At 37.7% G+C, this 13864-nt stretch overlaps 1 protein-coding gene and 1 non-coding gene across 2 annotated transcripts in view; one reads left to right on the top strand and one right to left on the bottom strand.

Moving 5' to 3' along the window:
• LOC144714245 (caffeoylshikimate esterase-like) overlaps positions 1 to 1734 on the bottom strand; it is a 7517-nt gene extending 5783 nt beyond the window's left edge. The window contains exons 1-5 of the mRNA XM_078588942.1: positions 1576 to 1734; positions 1390 to 1428; positions 1203 to 1296; positions 319 to 351; positions 80 to 226 (exon numbers count right to left, since the gene is read on the bottom strand). Coding sequence (XP_078445068.1) covers positions 80 to 226; positions 319 to 351; positions 1203 to 1296; positions 1390 to 1428; positions 1576 to 1719 — 457 coding nt within the window. The 5' untranslated portion in view covers positions 1720 to 1734. The remainder of the gene's footprint in view (positions 1 to 79; positions 227 to 318; positions 352 to 1202; positions 1297 to 1389; positions 1429 to 1575) is intronic.
• On the top strand, positions 1734 to 1807 carry TRNAR-UCG (transfer RNA arginine (anticodon UCG)). The gene has a single exon. It is a non-coding gene; the product is annotated as a tRNA-Arg (tRNA).
• The last annotated feature ends 12057 nt before the right edge of the window (positions 1808 to 13864 follow it).

Below are 13864 nucleotides of genomic sequence, written 5' to 3'. Positions count from 1 at the left end.
CCATCCATCCATCATCATCATTCATCCATCATAATCATCATCCATCATAATCATCATTCATCAATCATCATCATCTCACCGCAGATGCCGGCGAAATGCTCGTCGCAGTCGTGAACAACGGCATCGAAGCTGTCCACATAGCCCTGCAGGCCGGATGATTTTCCATGGCCTTCGTAGTCTACGCCGTAGACCGCGTATCCCGCCTTGGTCAGCGGAATTGCCGTCCCTGCAGCGATACCATTCAATTCGAAGTCCGTCAATCCTCCGCTATTCACTTATTTGTCCTCTTATACCATCCGAGATTCTTCATCCCCTCACCTCTCATCGAGATGCTGCACTCCATCGCATACCCTGTAAGACACAGATCAATGAGAGAGAGATACACATAGATACCATAGATTGATAGATAGTTGGATAGATAGGGAGATGATGATACAAGATATAACAAGAAATTGAGATAGATGAGAGAGAGATGGAGAAACGAGACATAACAAGAGATGGAGATAGATGGGAGAGAGAGATGGTGAGACAAGATAAAACACGAGATTGAGATAGATGAGCGAGAGATGGAGAGACAAGACATACCAAGAGATGGAGATAGATGGAAGAGAGAGATTGCGAGACAAGATATATGACTAGAGATGGAGGTAGACGAGAGAAAGATGGAGCGACAGTTTTGTAACATGATATGGAAATGGATATATATGGGAGAGAAAGAGAAGGAGAGACAAGATATAACTTGAGATAGAGATGGGAAAAGATGAGAGAGAGATGGGGAGACAAAATATAACACGAGACAGAGAGACAAGATATAACAAGAGATAGAGATGGAGAAAAGAGATATAACAGGAGTTATAGATAGAAGATAGAGATGGAGAGACGAGATATGACAGGAGATAGAGATAGAGATAGACGAGAGAGAGATGGGGAGACAAGGTATTAAAAGAGATGAATAGACTAGATACAACGAGAGATAGAGATGGAGATAGATGCGAGAGAGAGATGGAGAGACAAGATATAGCAAGAGATGGAGATAGTTGAGAGATAGAGATGGATATAAATGAGATGGAGACATGGAGAGACGAGATGTAACAGGAAAGACAGATAGATGAGAGAGAGCCGGCGAGACAAGATACAATAAGAGATGGAGATAGATGAGAGAGAGATGGAGAGACGATATATAACAAGAGATAGAGATGAACCATGGCAGAGGAAGACCAAGGCTTTGGGGGTTGTGTTCTTGGGAAGCCAGCGGCATGTGTAGAGCTTCATTCCTCTGGAATTCTTCACGTATTCCTGCAAATACGGAAATCCGTTTAATGGTCAGAGAATTATTCCGAAATTTATGCTAACGGAAAAGTTTTGTTTCGTCTGAGATAGAAGACGAACCTCATCGAAGGAGAAATCGTTTTCTTCTTCGTGTTTTTCCTGCGAAAATAGGAGGGGAGTCGTGAGATGATTAGAGCATGTACGAAGATGAAGAGAGAGAGATAGATGATTGGAACAGGTTCAATTCAATTGCGAAGAAGATGAAGAAGGAGGAATCAAAGATGGAGAGAGAGATGATGAACTTACCATGGGGAGATGATTTGTTTCGATTGACGGGGAAGAGGGAGATAGGAGAGGAAGTATGAACTTATGGAGACGACGTAGAAGACGACCCGCCAGAAACTGGGTCAACAAGCCACTAATATAGACATTAAATAATAAAATAATCATCTAACTAACAACAAGACCGCATAGCGCAGTGGATTAGCGCGTCTGACTTCGGATCAGAAGGTCGTGGGTTCGACTCCCACTGTGGTCGGATGATTTTTTAATATTTTTCATTTTAAAATTTATACTCTTAATTTTGCCATCTGTAACTTGTATTTGGAAAGTTACTTTACATAAAATCGAAAGGTTAAATTTAATTCTCCGTTAATTTTGATTGTACTAAAGTCCTCCTTTTGAAAATTGTAAATTGTCCTAAAGTACAACTTTTATATTTTTCATTTTACATTAAATTTATACTGTTAATTTTGCCATCTGTCATTCGTTTTTGAAAATTGTAATCCCTGCAACTCTTATTTGGAAATTTATTTTACATAAATCGAAATGTTAATTTAATTCTCCGTTAATTTTTATACATGTCCTAAAGTCCTCCCTTTTATTTTTATTTACAGTTTGTTTTATAATTTATTTCACATCATATTTATACTGTTAATTTTGCCATCCGTCATTCGTTTTTGAAATTTATATTCTGTTGCAACTCGTATTTGGAAATTTATTTTACATAAATCGAAACGTTAATTTGGTCTCCGTTATTTATTTTCAAATATCTCCTACAATCCCCCTGCTATTTTTTATTTTACTGTTTATTTTACACTCTATTTCACGTTATATTTACAGTGTTAAATTTGCCATCTGTCATTCGTTTTTAGATATGAGCGTTTTCTTCTCCTGCACCGCGTATTTTGAAATTTATTTGACATAAATCGAAAGGTTAACTTTGTTATCCGTCTTTTATTTATAAAATTTGTCCGACTGGCAAGTTAGATATTACTTTTTAATCCAACCCAACAATCATCGTCAATTGAGTTGTTGCCTGTTAATTATTCTCAACTCTGACTGGCCAATTTTCGGTAATATAAACCTATATGGACTTTCGGTTGGCTAATTAATTGACTAGTTCTCTCGCATTTATTTCTTTTCAGGTAGTTTTAGATTTATTGTTTATTCGTGTCACTGATTTTGTTCTGAGGCCGTCTTCTGATGTGCACCTCGTGATCGTCAATTTTCAAATATTTTGGATAAATTGTTATGTTAATTTAGTTCTCTCTCATTTGTTATTATTTATGTCAGAGAGGCAAGTTTGGAATTATATTTTTTATCCAGACTTTATGGAATTTATCCAACCCTATGGTTGTTGTGCATTGAGTTGTTGCCTCTTAATTATTCTCAACTCCCACATGCCAATTTTGGTAGAATGTAACATAAATCTATATGGACTTTAGGTAGGCTAATTGATTGACTACTTCTCTGACATTTATTTCCTTTCAGATAGTTTTAGCCTTATTGTTTATTCGTGTAACTGACTTTATAAAATCTATTCCACCCCAGCCATGTCGTCAATTGAGTCGCTGTATTTAATTATTTCCATTTAATTTCTATCTGGTAAGTTCGGTCAATATTATCTAATTCCAATCCCGGCGATCCGTATTAACTTTTTCAACACAACTGTCGTTGTCAATCGAGTTGGCGTCTGGCATTAATTTTAATTTATTCCCATTCAGGTAATTCTGTCCTTTATTGTTTTGTCCTTTCCCTGAATTTTTTCATTCTTCTCTACCCCATCTTGTCATACGATTGCTCACTGAAATTAATATATCAATGCAATAAATTACATTAAATTTCTCTTGGAAAAAGCTGAAGTCTCCGATTCTGCTTGATTGTCTCGCATTTTATTTTATTTTCAGACCCTTATTAGCATTCTAATATTGACTTGGTTTGTACTTTTATCAAGGCTGGTTGGCAATACTTTCACTATGAAAATATACAAAATTATTGAAACCTCCTACACGACAGTAAATATGTGATTATCTTTTTTTACCAAGAACAATTAATTTTTTCCTATTAAGAAATGTTATTAGTCTGAAAGAAAGTCAAGGGAGTTGTTGTGGGTCAAAATTTTATGTCTAGCCACGTTGTCGGTTAACAAGAAAGAGTGTACGTGAAGTTTCCAAAGTCAACTGAGTTGTTGTTTGGTCGCTCATTTTATATAATTTTATATAATATTTGGTCTTTATTTGTTCTATATAATATTCATTATCAAGCTAACGCTCAATCGATTTTTACTGTTTCTAAGGCTCGTTCACAACGCTTTCTTGATGAAAATGTTAAATACAAGGTTATGTCAATTTGGCCTTGTAAATAAACTTGAATTTTAGGAAGAAATAACGTATAAAAAAATCATACAAGTCAATTGAGTTGCTGTCGGTCAAATGTTTTATGTCTAGTCACACTTACGTTCGATCTACTTTGTATGTTGCAGACCTTATTTTTCACATTGTTCTTGGGCGACTGCTTATAATCATTCTTCAGAGATAAAAATATGATAGAAGTACGATTGATGTGCATATATTTCCTCTGGATTTGGAAGAAAAGGCAAGCGCAAATATTGAGAAGTTAATGAAGCTACTCCTGGCCTTTTTTTTGCTGTTTTTATCCATGCCTTTGTAATCATTTCTGATATATAAATATATATTTAAACATCCTCTGAAAAATTTCCATTTCCTTTTTTTTCAAATTCTCTAGTGATGTATGCCATTTAAATATAATGCCATTTATTATCGAGTGCATAAAATATTTCACAACTCGATAGTGGGTTGTATTTAAATATAATTTTTTCAGTTTATTCGTTAGCCTCTTTGTAGGACTAGTAGATTTAGAAGAGAAATCATATATAAACTTCAAATCTCAATAACTTTGGTCTTCAACGTCTTTTCTTCTGATTCCTTATTTGTATACTTTTCAACCCAATTGAACATATTTTAATTTATGGTTATCATTTTTTTGGTCAAATGCATATGATTTACTTCCAAGGTACAATAAATAATTTCAAGCAGGATAAGATGATTTTAAGGATGTTTAAGTCTACCATTAAAAGTGTGATGCACTTGAAAATCAATAGGAATGGTTTTTTAAAATGTATTATTCTTGAGTAAATAATTAAATCTAATGATAAAATTCTTAGATTTATTTTATAGGGCTTATTGTTATAATTTAATGCAGTCATAATATAACTCAGCACTTCCTCATAAGTAATAAATATTTTCTCAAGCAGTTTGAGAGCATAAATCAGCTCAATGAGAGAATATCTTTAAAACCTTCCCTAGTTTTGTGTTGAGAAATGAATATAATCTTAGAAACATGACAATAATAAGATTAAATGTGATAGCGTCAACCTATTTAGTGTTAATTATTTCATTTAAAATATCTGAATTAATGGTCCCATAGTTTTTAAGGGCAATTTTTTCATGTATTTAATAAAGTGAAATAATGAACCTATAAATGAAAAAATGGATCAATGTTAATGCACAAAAAGAATATTCTTGATGTCATTGCAAGAGAGGACATTATTTTGGTCCTACTTGCTATATTAATGGTACTGGTCTTTATAATATGACATATACTGGAATGTGTTATATGTTGAGTTCTAGAGGCCTTGACATGGATGAATAAATCAAAACATTCATCAGCGTAAGACTTGAACGGAATCAAATGGCATCATTAAAATCATGAAATGAAGTATCTTTGCACGGATCGTATCCAAGATTTCTTCGATCCCGGAGTGAGACGAGTCAAGCTGCTCAAGTGTGCAGCCTCTAGACGTATCCACGCGATCCTTAGCATGTCAAATCTCCTCCTTCTCCATGATGAGCCCCGTTCAATCTCTGCCGTCGTCGTTAGGTCATCCCGATCGCATTGGGGATGGAGAGGGGGTGTAGGGAGAGTGGAGAAGAAGGGGAAAGCCCCTGAAATTTTTTGGTCTGGGTGAATTTCATTCACGGCCTTCCCCTATTTATACTAAGTGGATATTTTTTATAAAAACCCCCAAAATATAAGTATATCTTCTAACGTCCAAAAGACCATTTGCGTGTGACCCTCTAGGCCCATGTATCAGTCTATTTAATGGCTCCATTGGACCAATTACCTTTCTTGGCTTCAAAATTAATTAACTATATCATCATATAGATTAATTAACGTCGGATCGATTTAACCCAATCGATAGGTCGAGTCTCCAACACGTGGGGTACCAAGCTACACATCGTATTTTAGAAGATACAAAGTAGTGTATATCGACTCACTCATGGAACATGTTCGTCATCGCTTACAGTGTATGTATAGTCCTTCATCCACTTGACATTCCTTGGATGACTTAGGGTATGGTCAACTGTCAAACCCTAATCGGTCATCTAAGTTGGTGCTGATGCATTCGAAAATCATCAGAGAACTCTTCTCTCGATATTTCACTGCCTTGGCCAAGGACTTCATCGCATTGTCTTCCTTGAGCTGCCACCTCTTATACCGAGGGTGGACGCTCCCATCTTGACCACTCAATCATCTTTGTGAACTTCTTGATGTGCCCGAACTAAAACTGTTTAGAATCCCATGATTAGAGACTCATTGGCCATAGTCAAATTACAACCGTCCAGCACAAGACATTGTTGGTGTCTCAGGTCTAAGGACCACTTACCCAACCGTAACATGAATCAACCTGATTGATAGTTCGGTATAAGACGATTCCAGGATTTGTTCGGATCAATTCAGTAAAATCCTTCCACTAAAGAGCACCCACTATCTATCCTTAGTGTCTCCACACTAATGGCTACGGGACCGGCAATATTCATCATATGAGTGAGGCTAGATAGTGCTATTCTAGCCCGATACTTCGATGTCCTTCTCGCGTATCCTTCGAGTAGGATTGTTTGGAACACATGCTTAAAGACTAGTGATCTCTGTATTACGATCTCATCATAATTCACTAAGTCCAATCATGTATTCATGGAGTTCATTATAAGCATCACATGTGCACTATAATGAATATGCTCTATTAATGAACATGGAACGAGATGTGGAATGTGTGATTGGCTTGCCGGCCACACATATTTCCATCATTATATGCCCTTAAATAGGGGGAAACTAAGTATACATTATTATGAAATTAATTTGAGATTCTAATATGATGGAACATATTCATAAGTAGGTTACTAGTCAATCATACTACACATACCTTGTTCAATTTTAATATGTGTTTTTATTATACATCTGAAATATTTATAAATCAGTCCAAGGACATGTATAGTCACATCGTATGGAGGAACCTTGATGTTGTTTGAGTAAATGACCAACAATTACGTAATTTGAGAAGCAATATAATATCATATCAACGAATCAATTATGATGAGATCATACTATGGAGATTACTCATCTTTAAATAGATTTTTGATATTTTATTTTTCATAGAATATAAGAGAAGAAGGTGAGATATTCAGAGAGAATCAAAATGATGTTCATTGCATCTTATTCTATCCCCTTGAACTGAGGTCAATCCCATCTTGACCGTTCAAATACCTTTGAAGATTTATTTCTCTATTTGAGTTAAGTATGTTTGGAGTCCATGATTAAGAGTTCCTTTAAAATATTTCTTCTTATACTACTTGGAGTCCCATCATAGGGACTCTTAGGCCATATTCCAAACATAGTCACCCATCCACAAAATGTACTTAGTATCTCATGTCTAAGGACAATACCATACATGGATTCCTATGTATCAATTCAAGGAACTCTTTTCCCAAAAAATGTAGACACTATCCCTCAGTTTCTCCTAAAAATGGTTAAAATCAACCATTCCCATCAATGATTTAGATTTATTTATGACATTTTACATTAAATAAACCATACATTAATACTTATAAAACTCAAAATCACTTAATAAAATCCTGCATTGGTGAGTCCAACAACACCCTCAGATAGGTTTATTAATTTTAACCCATGTGACAAAACTTAATGCTAGATAAAGGATTGTGAATACCCATTCAAAAACATTGGCGATGGAAAAACGATTAATCCCTGTAAATCTTGAAATAATGAAATATAAACATAGAGAAAATGTGAAATTAATTGAATAAAATAATAAAAATAAATATGAATAATGATACAATTTTTAAGGTAAAATTAATTTTAGAAAAGAAAACAAACCTATTTGAAGATGAAAATAAATGTATTAACACTGATATGAACTTTGTGCTGATTCAACGCGGGAGAGCCCTTGGTTGAAAATTAATTTCCGATCCACGATTATGTGTATTTGCATTCCAAAGAAAGGTGAACACCTCAGCTTTACAATGAACATAAAAATATGCCTTTTCTTGTATAATATTTTTTATAAGGTTTGAACAAAACATATTTTAGTGTTCCACATAAAAAAAAGTGGGGTTTGATAAATCAGGCCTCTTTATTAAAGGTGGATGGGTCATGTTTTACAAGTGGTTGAGTTCATGGGGCGACGAGGCCTGATAGTTGTGGACCAAGTACCCCATGATCTAAACTAAAGTCTGAGCTGTCTCCTCCCAGGATGACTGAACCATACCAGTTCATACCATTGGAATCCCAAAATCTCCATTACACTCTGCTTGATGGTAAGACCACTCCTTAGTTTTGTTTGCCCCCCCACCACTAGATTCTTAATCCCATTTCGCTACCTATTTTGTAGATATTATAAGTTCATAGATCATGAAATATGGATAAGATTAAATTTTTTTCATAATTTAAATTATTTATTTATTCTATAAATACAATTTGGAAACTCTAGGAAAATACCAAAGTTATAAAAATCACAGTATCTCACCACAAAATTAGAGTAATGGGTGTTATTCATTTTCATGAATAAGATTTTCTTTTAGTTATGAATATCTAATGAGTAAAGATAACTGAAATCCAATCATTGTAGTATAATGTTATTATAGTATGTTCACCATTCCACACATCCTTTAATTATATATTAACATCACACGTAAATAATATTGAATATGAATTGTATTCATGAATTTAAACGAGTCGTAGATGTGCAGTTCGCTTGCATGCCTTTTGATGCCGGACGTCGAAGGTGTCGTCGTCCAGAGTACGGGTATTGAGACGATGATCTGATACCAAGATGATGTCGAACATCGATGGTGTCATCGTCCGGACGGGTATCAAGATGATGCTTTGATACCAAAAGATGTTGGATGTCGTCAATGTCGTCGTCCGACGTGTAATTCACTACAAGGAGATGTAACTACATGATGACGTGAATCCTAGGTAGATGTACGTGCAGGTTCCGACTCATGAGAAATTCGCCAAGCTCCGAGGTCCGAGTGGAGGGTCAATACAGTAACGGTGACCTTTTGACTCTTGTCGGAGCGACGACGGCAACTACAACATCGTAGGGTTCGCCCAATTGGTATCCGTCCGTCATCCGATATCGGACAATCGATATCCGATATCCAGGAAAAAATCGGACGGTGCTGGATATCGGATATCAGATATCCGATGATATCTGTCTCTGAGGGGTAGAAAAATATCGGTACTAGATACCGTAGGTAGAGGGACGCGACGGATACCGGATGCCAGATATCGGTTTTCGATATCCGGAAATCGGTTTTTGATATCCGGATATCAGAAACCGACATCCGCATATTTTTTCCCACTCCATCGCGATCCCATATGGGAAAATTCAAAATTCTTTTGCAGTTTATATTTGCCTCAACCGTCATATATGCAAATCTCATTCCTTGCGCGCCCATAGATGCTACGTCTTGAATAAATTAGATATGTCCTTTTCATGTATTGTTGTAATATGTCAAATTAATATGTCGAAAATGCAACATATATGTGGGCCATAATTAATGTTAGAACGAAATTAATATAATGGAATTTTAAGAAAATAAAAGTGCATGATATAATTAATATTTTCTACGGATACTAGAAATAGTTAGTAAGAGGAATAATAAATCTGATGGCTTAATAATAAGGGGAGAGTGTAAGATATTAGTGGAAGGGTTATTTTAGATTTACAATTAAGATAGAGGAGTAAGTATACTAAGATTAGCATGATATTTTATTATAATGATTATTTATTTTGAGTGATATTAAGATTATATATGGGATAGGATAGAGAAATATAGTAATGACGGATATAAAGATTTAGAAAATAGTGAAGAGGTGTATTTATTTCTAGAAAAAGATAAAAGGAAGGACAGAGAAAAAACGGGATAACAATTAGATAGATTAGGGAAGAGATTATCTAATTATATAAATATTATTTGGGTGATGTAGATTAAAGATATAGGATAAGAGCCTCAGATTAAGAGAGAGAGTGAGCAATATAGAGAGACACCCAGATAGATAGAGAAAGACAGAGATAGTGGGAGAGTGAGATTTGAATTTTTGGAAGAGAATAATAAATCAGATAGAGAGGGAGCTAGAAGATAATGTTGAAGAGTGACGATATTTAAGAGATGAGTATATATATTATTAATGGATAATTCGTAGAATATATTAATATATTACATTTCATGTAAATTATTATATTTAATTTGTAATTTGAATCTTTTTAGTAACATAAAATCTGAATTCGTAGATTACAATATGAATTTATAGTAATATTTATTATTAATGATTAATTTGTAGAATGTATTAATATATTACACTTCATATAAATCATTACATTTAATTTGTAATTTGAATCTTTATAGTAATTTAGGGAAATTCAAAAAATTTCCAGGAAAATGTTACAAAATTCAGTAAATAAAATTATAAATTTATATACAAGGTTAAGTCTAAAGTTTTGGCAAAATTCACTAAATATACAGGACAGTGGCTTTGTCGAAAACACGCCCTTCCCCTAGGAATTTGCCCACGGTTCTGTCAGAGGTTTGTGCTTGCTTGGTCATCACTTGCGTAGCAAAATTTAAGAAATAAATTACAATGATTGCCTAAAAAATGGGAAAATTGTAGTTCATGTACTTGATGTATACCTCAAGCACATGCGACCGCACCATCTTGCTCATCATCGCCATCCGAATCCAGGTCAACGTTAGTGTACCATCGTTTGTTGTACGCACGGAGCCAACACTTCACATTGATGAGTATTTCGATGCTTATCGACGACAGACGTGATCTCTTGTACGTTACAATAGCGTTGCCCACTGAGAACATGCGCTCTGCAGGAGCGCTTATGGCACATACGGACAACATCTCCCTCGTAACGGTTGCAAGTAAGGGGAAACGCTTCACCCCTGTGCTGGCCCACCAGGATAGTGGAGTGAACACTCCCTCATTGGGCACGACCTCCGTGAGGTATTGATTTTGCTCGTCCCACGCCAACCTTGTTGACACACGTGCTGGTTGGACTTTTCGCATAATGCTCTGAAGCCAATTGTCCAACTCTTTACATCTTGATTGTCCCTCTTCAGTGTCCCCTCTCGGTCCATGCCTCGACGAGTCACATTGTAATAATGACCGTACATATGCAATGGCTGCTTCTTGGACGCCCGGACGGAGCATTGACCCTTTGTGGAATGGATCCATCAATGCCGCTACGGTGATTGCCTCATTCGCCCACAATATCTCTGGATACTGTGAAAGCTTGCAATGCATTGCCTTACACGCTTGCACCATGTTGGAACAATCTGCTTCATGCAACCGTCATACGCCTGTGAAGAAATTGCCATCTTCGATTTGCTGGACCACTTCCTCCATGTGTTCTTTGAGGCCGTCTATGAGATATAGTACATCACATATCGCTGGCGTCACTATCTTGCAAACATGGTCAGTGGACATGGATATGGAGAAACGTCCAAGGATGCGACAAAACTCTTTCACCAACTCCCACTCATCCTTCGACATCTTTTTCGCCATCCCCTTCCGGCCAAAAGCCTTCAACACTTCATTAATTACATCACGCTTCTTCACGGCGGCTGCTAGCATAGCGTGAGTGCTGCTCCATCGGGTCGGATAGTTTAAGACGATCGTGTTGGAGTCCTCTACTTCGGGGTCGTCTTCACATGCCTTTGCATAATGTTCTCTCCGTTGCGTAGAGCACATAATACTATGCACTAGTGTGCGCACCTTTCCAACTGCATCACCCAAACATAATGGCAGCATGCTCCGTCATTGTCGTCAGATGCTGAGAACATATCTCCAAGTTCGTTGTCCTGGTCGCTGTTGTAGTGGTCTGCTGTCCTGGTCATGTCGCCTTCTTCTGGCTCTACAGCTTGGGCCAAAGGAATGCTGAAGCTTTTTATTGCCGATTGCACGACAATTTTCAGAATGTGTGCAACACATGGGACATGCCTTCTAGCGCTAAACGTCGGGTTAACGATCTTTATCTTTCTAGCCATCAATGCCAACATCCTCTTATTCACCGTGGCATTGTCAGTAGTCACGGTGTAGACCTGCATAAATATCAGCCACATGTAAAGTTACGAGTTCAATCAATAAGATAAGTTTGACACTGAATGCTGACCTTCGGTCGTAGACAGAATCCTTCGTACGCCATGTTCTCCACATCGTGCTTGCCAACGATAAGTGCGATGGCAAGTACCCACTCTCGGTACACTCTTTTATCGTCCACCCAATTGGACGGTGATGCTTAGTAGTCTAGTACCATTCTCAGCGGTCCAAGCATCTACGGTGAGTGATACTCGGTCCATGTTCTCCCATAGCTTCTTCACATCTTCTTTCATGCGACCATGCATTTGGATGGTCCACTGCTTAATGACCTTCACACTTGGAGGATCCAATTCGAGAAGTGTCGCGTAACGCTACATCTCCTTGAAGGCAACATTCTGAACAATGCTCCACGGTGAATCAGTCATGAATATAAACCGTGCAATGACATTCTTCATTTCCTCTGGCGTATGCCCTCTCATCGGCCCTCGTCGGCTTGGCTCTCCCTGTTGTTTGCTTTGTAATTTGTCGGATATATGTGGCTGATCAGGGTCTTCCAACACCTCTCCCTTAAGCTCCGCGTGATGAGCTGGATGGCAAGCTTTGAAATGTCGCCAAAATATTTTGGTGCTCTTGTTGGCCTGCCGCTTTATCGCTTTTCTCTTATTGTGCGGGTTCATCTCCCGGCACAGTAAGCATGCATAGTATCCATGTTCCATATGTTTGAAGTAGTCAATGATGACTGAACGCATCGAACGAGGGTGACTCTATACATCATGAGAAGTTCCCGCGTTCGTATGTTCAGGAACTATAGCTCCTGACCCAGATCTGTCTTGGGTTGGGCCACTGCCTCCTGGTGGGTTCATGTTTTTGAAGGTATAATTTGGTAATCAATGATTGGTTAATACGGCATCGCATGATGCCAAACTACATTTTAAACTCTAAAGAAAGTAAGGGATACAATGAAGATAACGCAATAGAATGAGGGAGAATTAGAGAGTGGGAGAGAATAAGAGGGGAGAGTCAGAATTTGAGATAGGGAGAGAATGAGAGGAGAGAGGGAGTATTTGAGAGTAAGAGAGGGTGAGAGAGAATTAGGGAGAATTAGAGAGTGGAGAGATTGAGAGGAGAGAGTCAGAACTTGAGAGTGGGAGAGATTGAGAGGAGAGAGTCAGAATTTGAGAGTGGGAGAGATTGGGAGGAGAGAGGAAGATATAGAGAGAGTAAGGGAGAGTGAGAGAGAATGAGGGAGAATTAGAGAGTGGGAGAGAATGAGAGGGGAGAGTCAGAATTTGGGAGAGGGAGATAATGAGAGGAGAGAGGGAGTATTAGAGAGTGAAAAAGTAAACAAGAATCAGAGGGTGAGAATGAATGAGAGGAGAGAAGAGAGGAAGTGTTAAAGAGTTAGAGAGAATGAGAGAAGAGCGGAGGGTAGAGAGGGAGAATTAGAGAGTAAGAAAGGGTGAGAGAGGAGTAAGAGAGTTAGAAATAAGAGTTAAAGAGTACCATCCGATTCATAATTTTCTCGATAAATTCTCTCACCTAAACTAACCCAAGCGCGGTAGAGTGCAGCCGAAAATATACTGAAAAACGTAATTTACCTGGCAAGCAAGGAGAACGACGTACCTCGTCAGTGGTTGCATTCGTCGTCGGCGTCTTCGTCGGGGCATGGGGTGGTGTGGGTTGGTCGGCAGAGGCATGACACTAAAGGGCACAGCTTGGCTCAATAGGCGGCAATGGCGCGTCGCTGGAGCAAGGTATTGGAGAGTGAAGTCGAGGAGAATGAGGGAGGGAACGAGCGGCGACAAGGCAATGTTTGCGGCCAGCCAAGTCCTGTGAATGCGCCCCAAGGGGAATTGACATGCCAGAGTCGGCGACGATTGTGAAT

This window comes from Wolffia australiana, chromosome 17 (genome assembly GCF_029677425.1).
Source record: "Wolffia australiana isolate 7733 chromosome 17, ASM2967742v1".
NCBI lineage: Eukaryota > Viridiplantae > Streptophyta > Magnoliopsida > Alismatales > Araceae > Wolffia > Wolffia australiana.
This window is presented reverse-complemented; position numbering and strand designations above follow the sequence as displayed.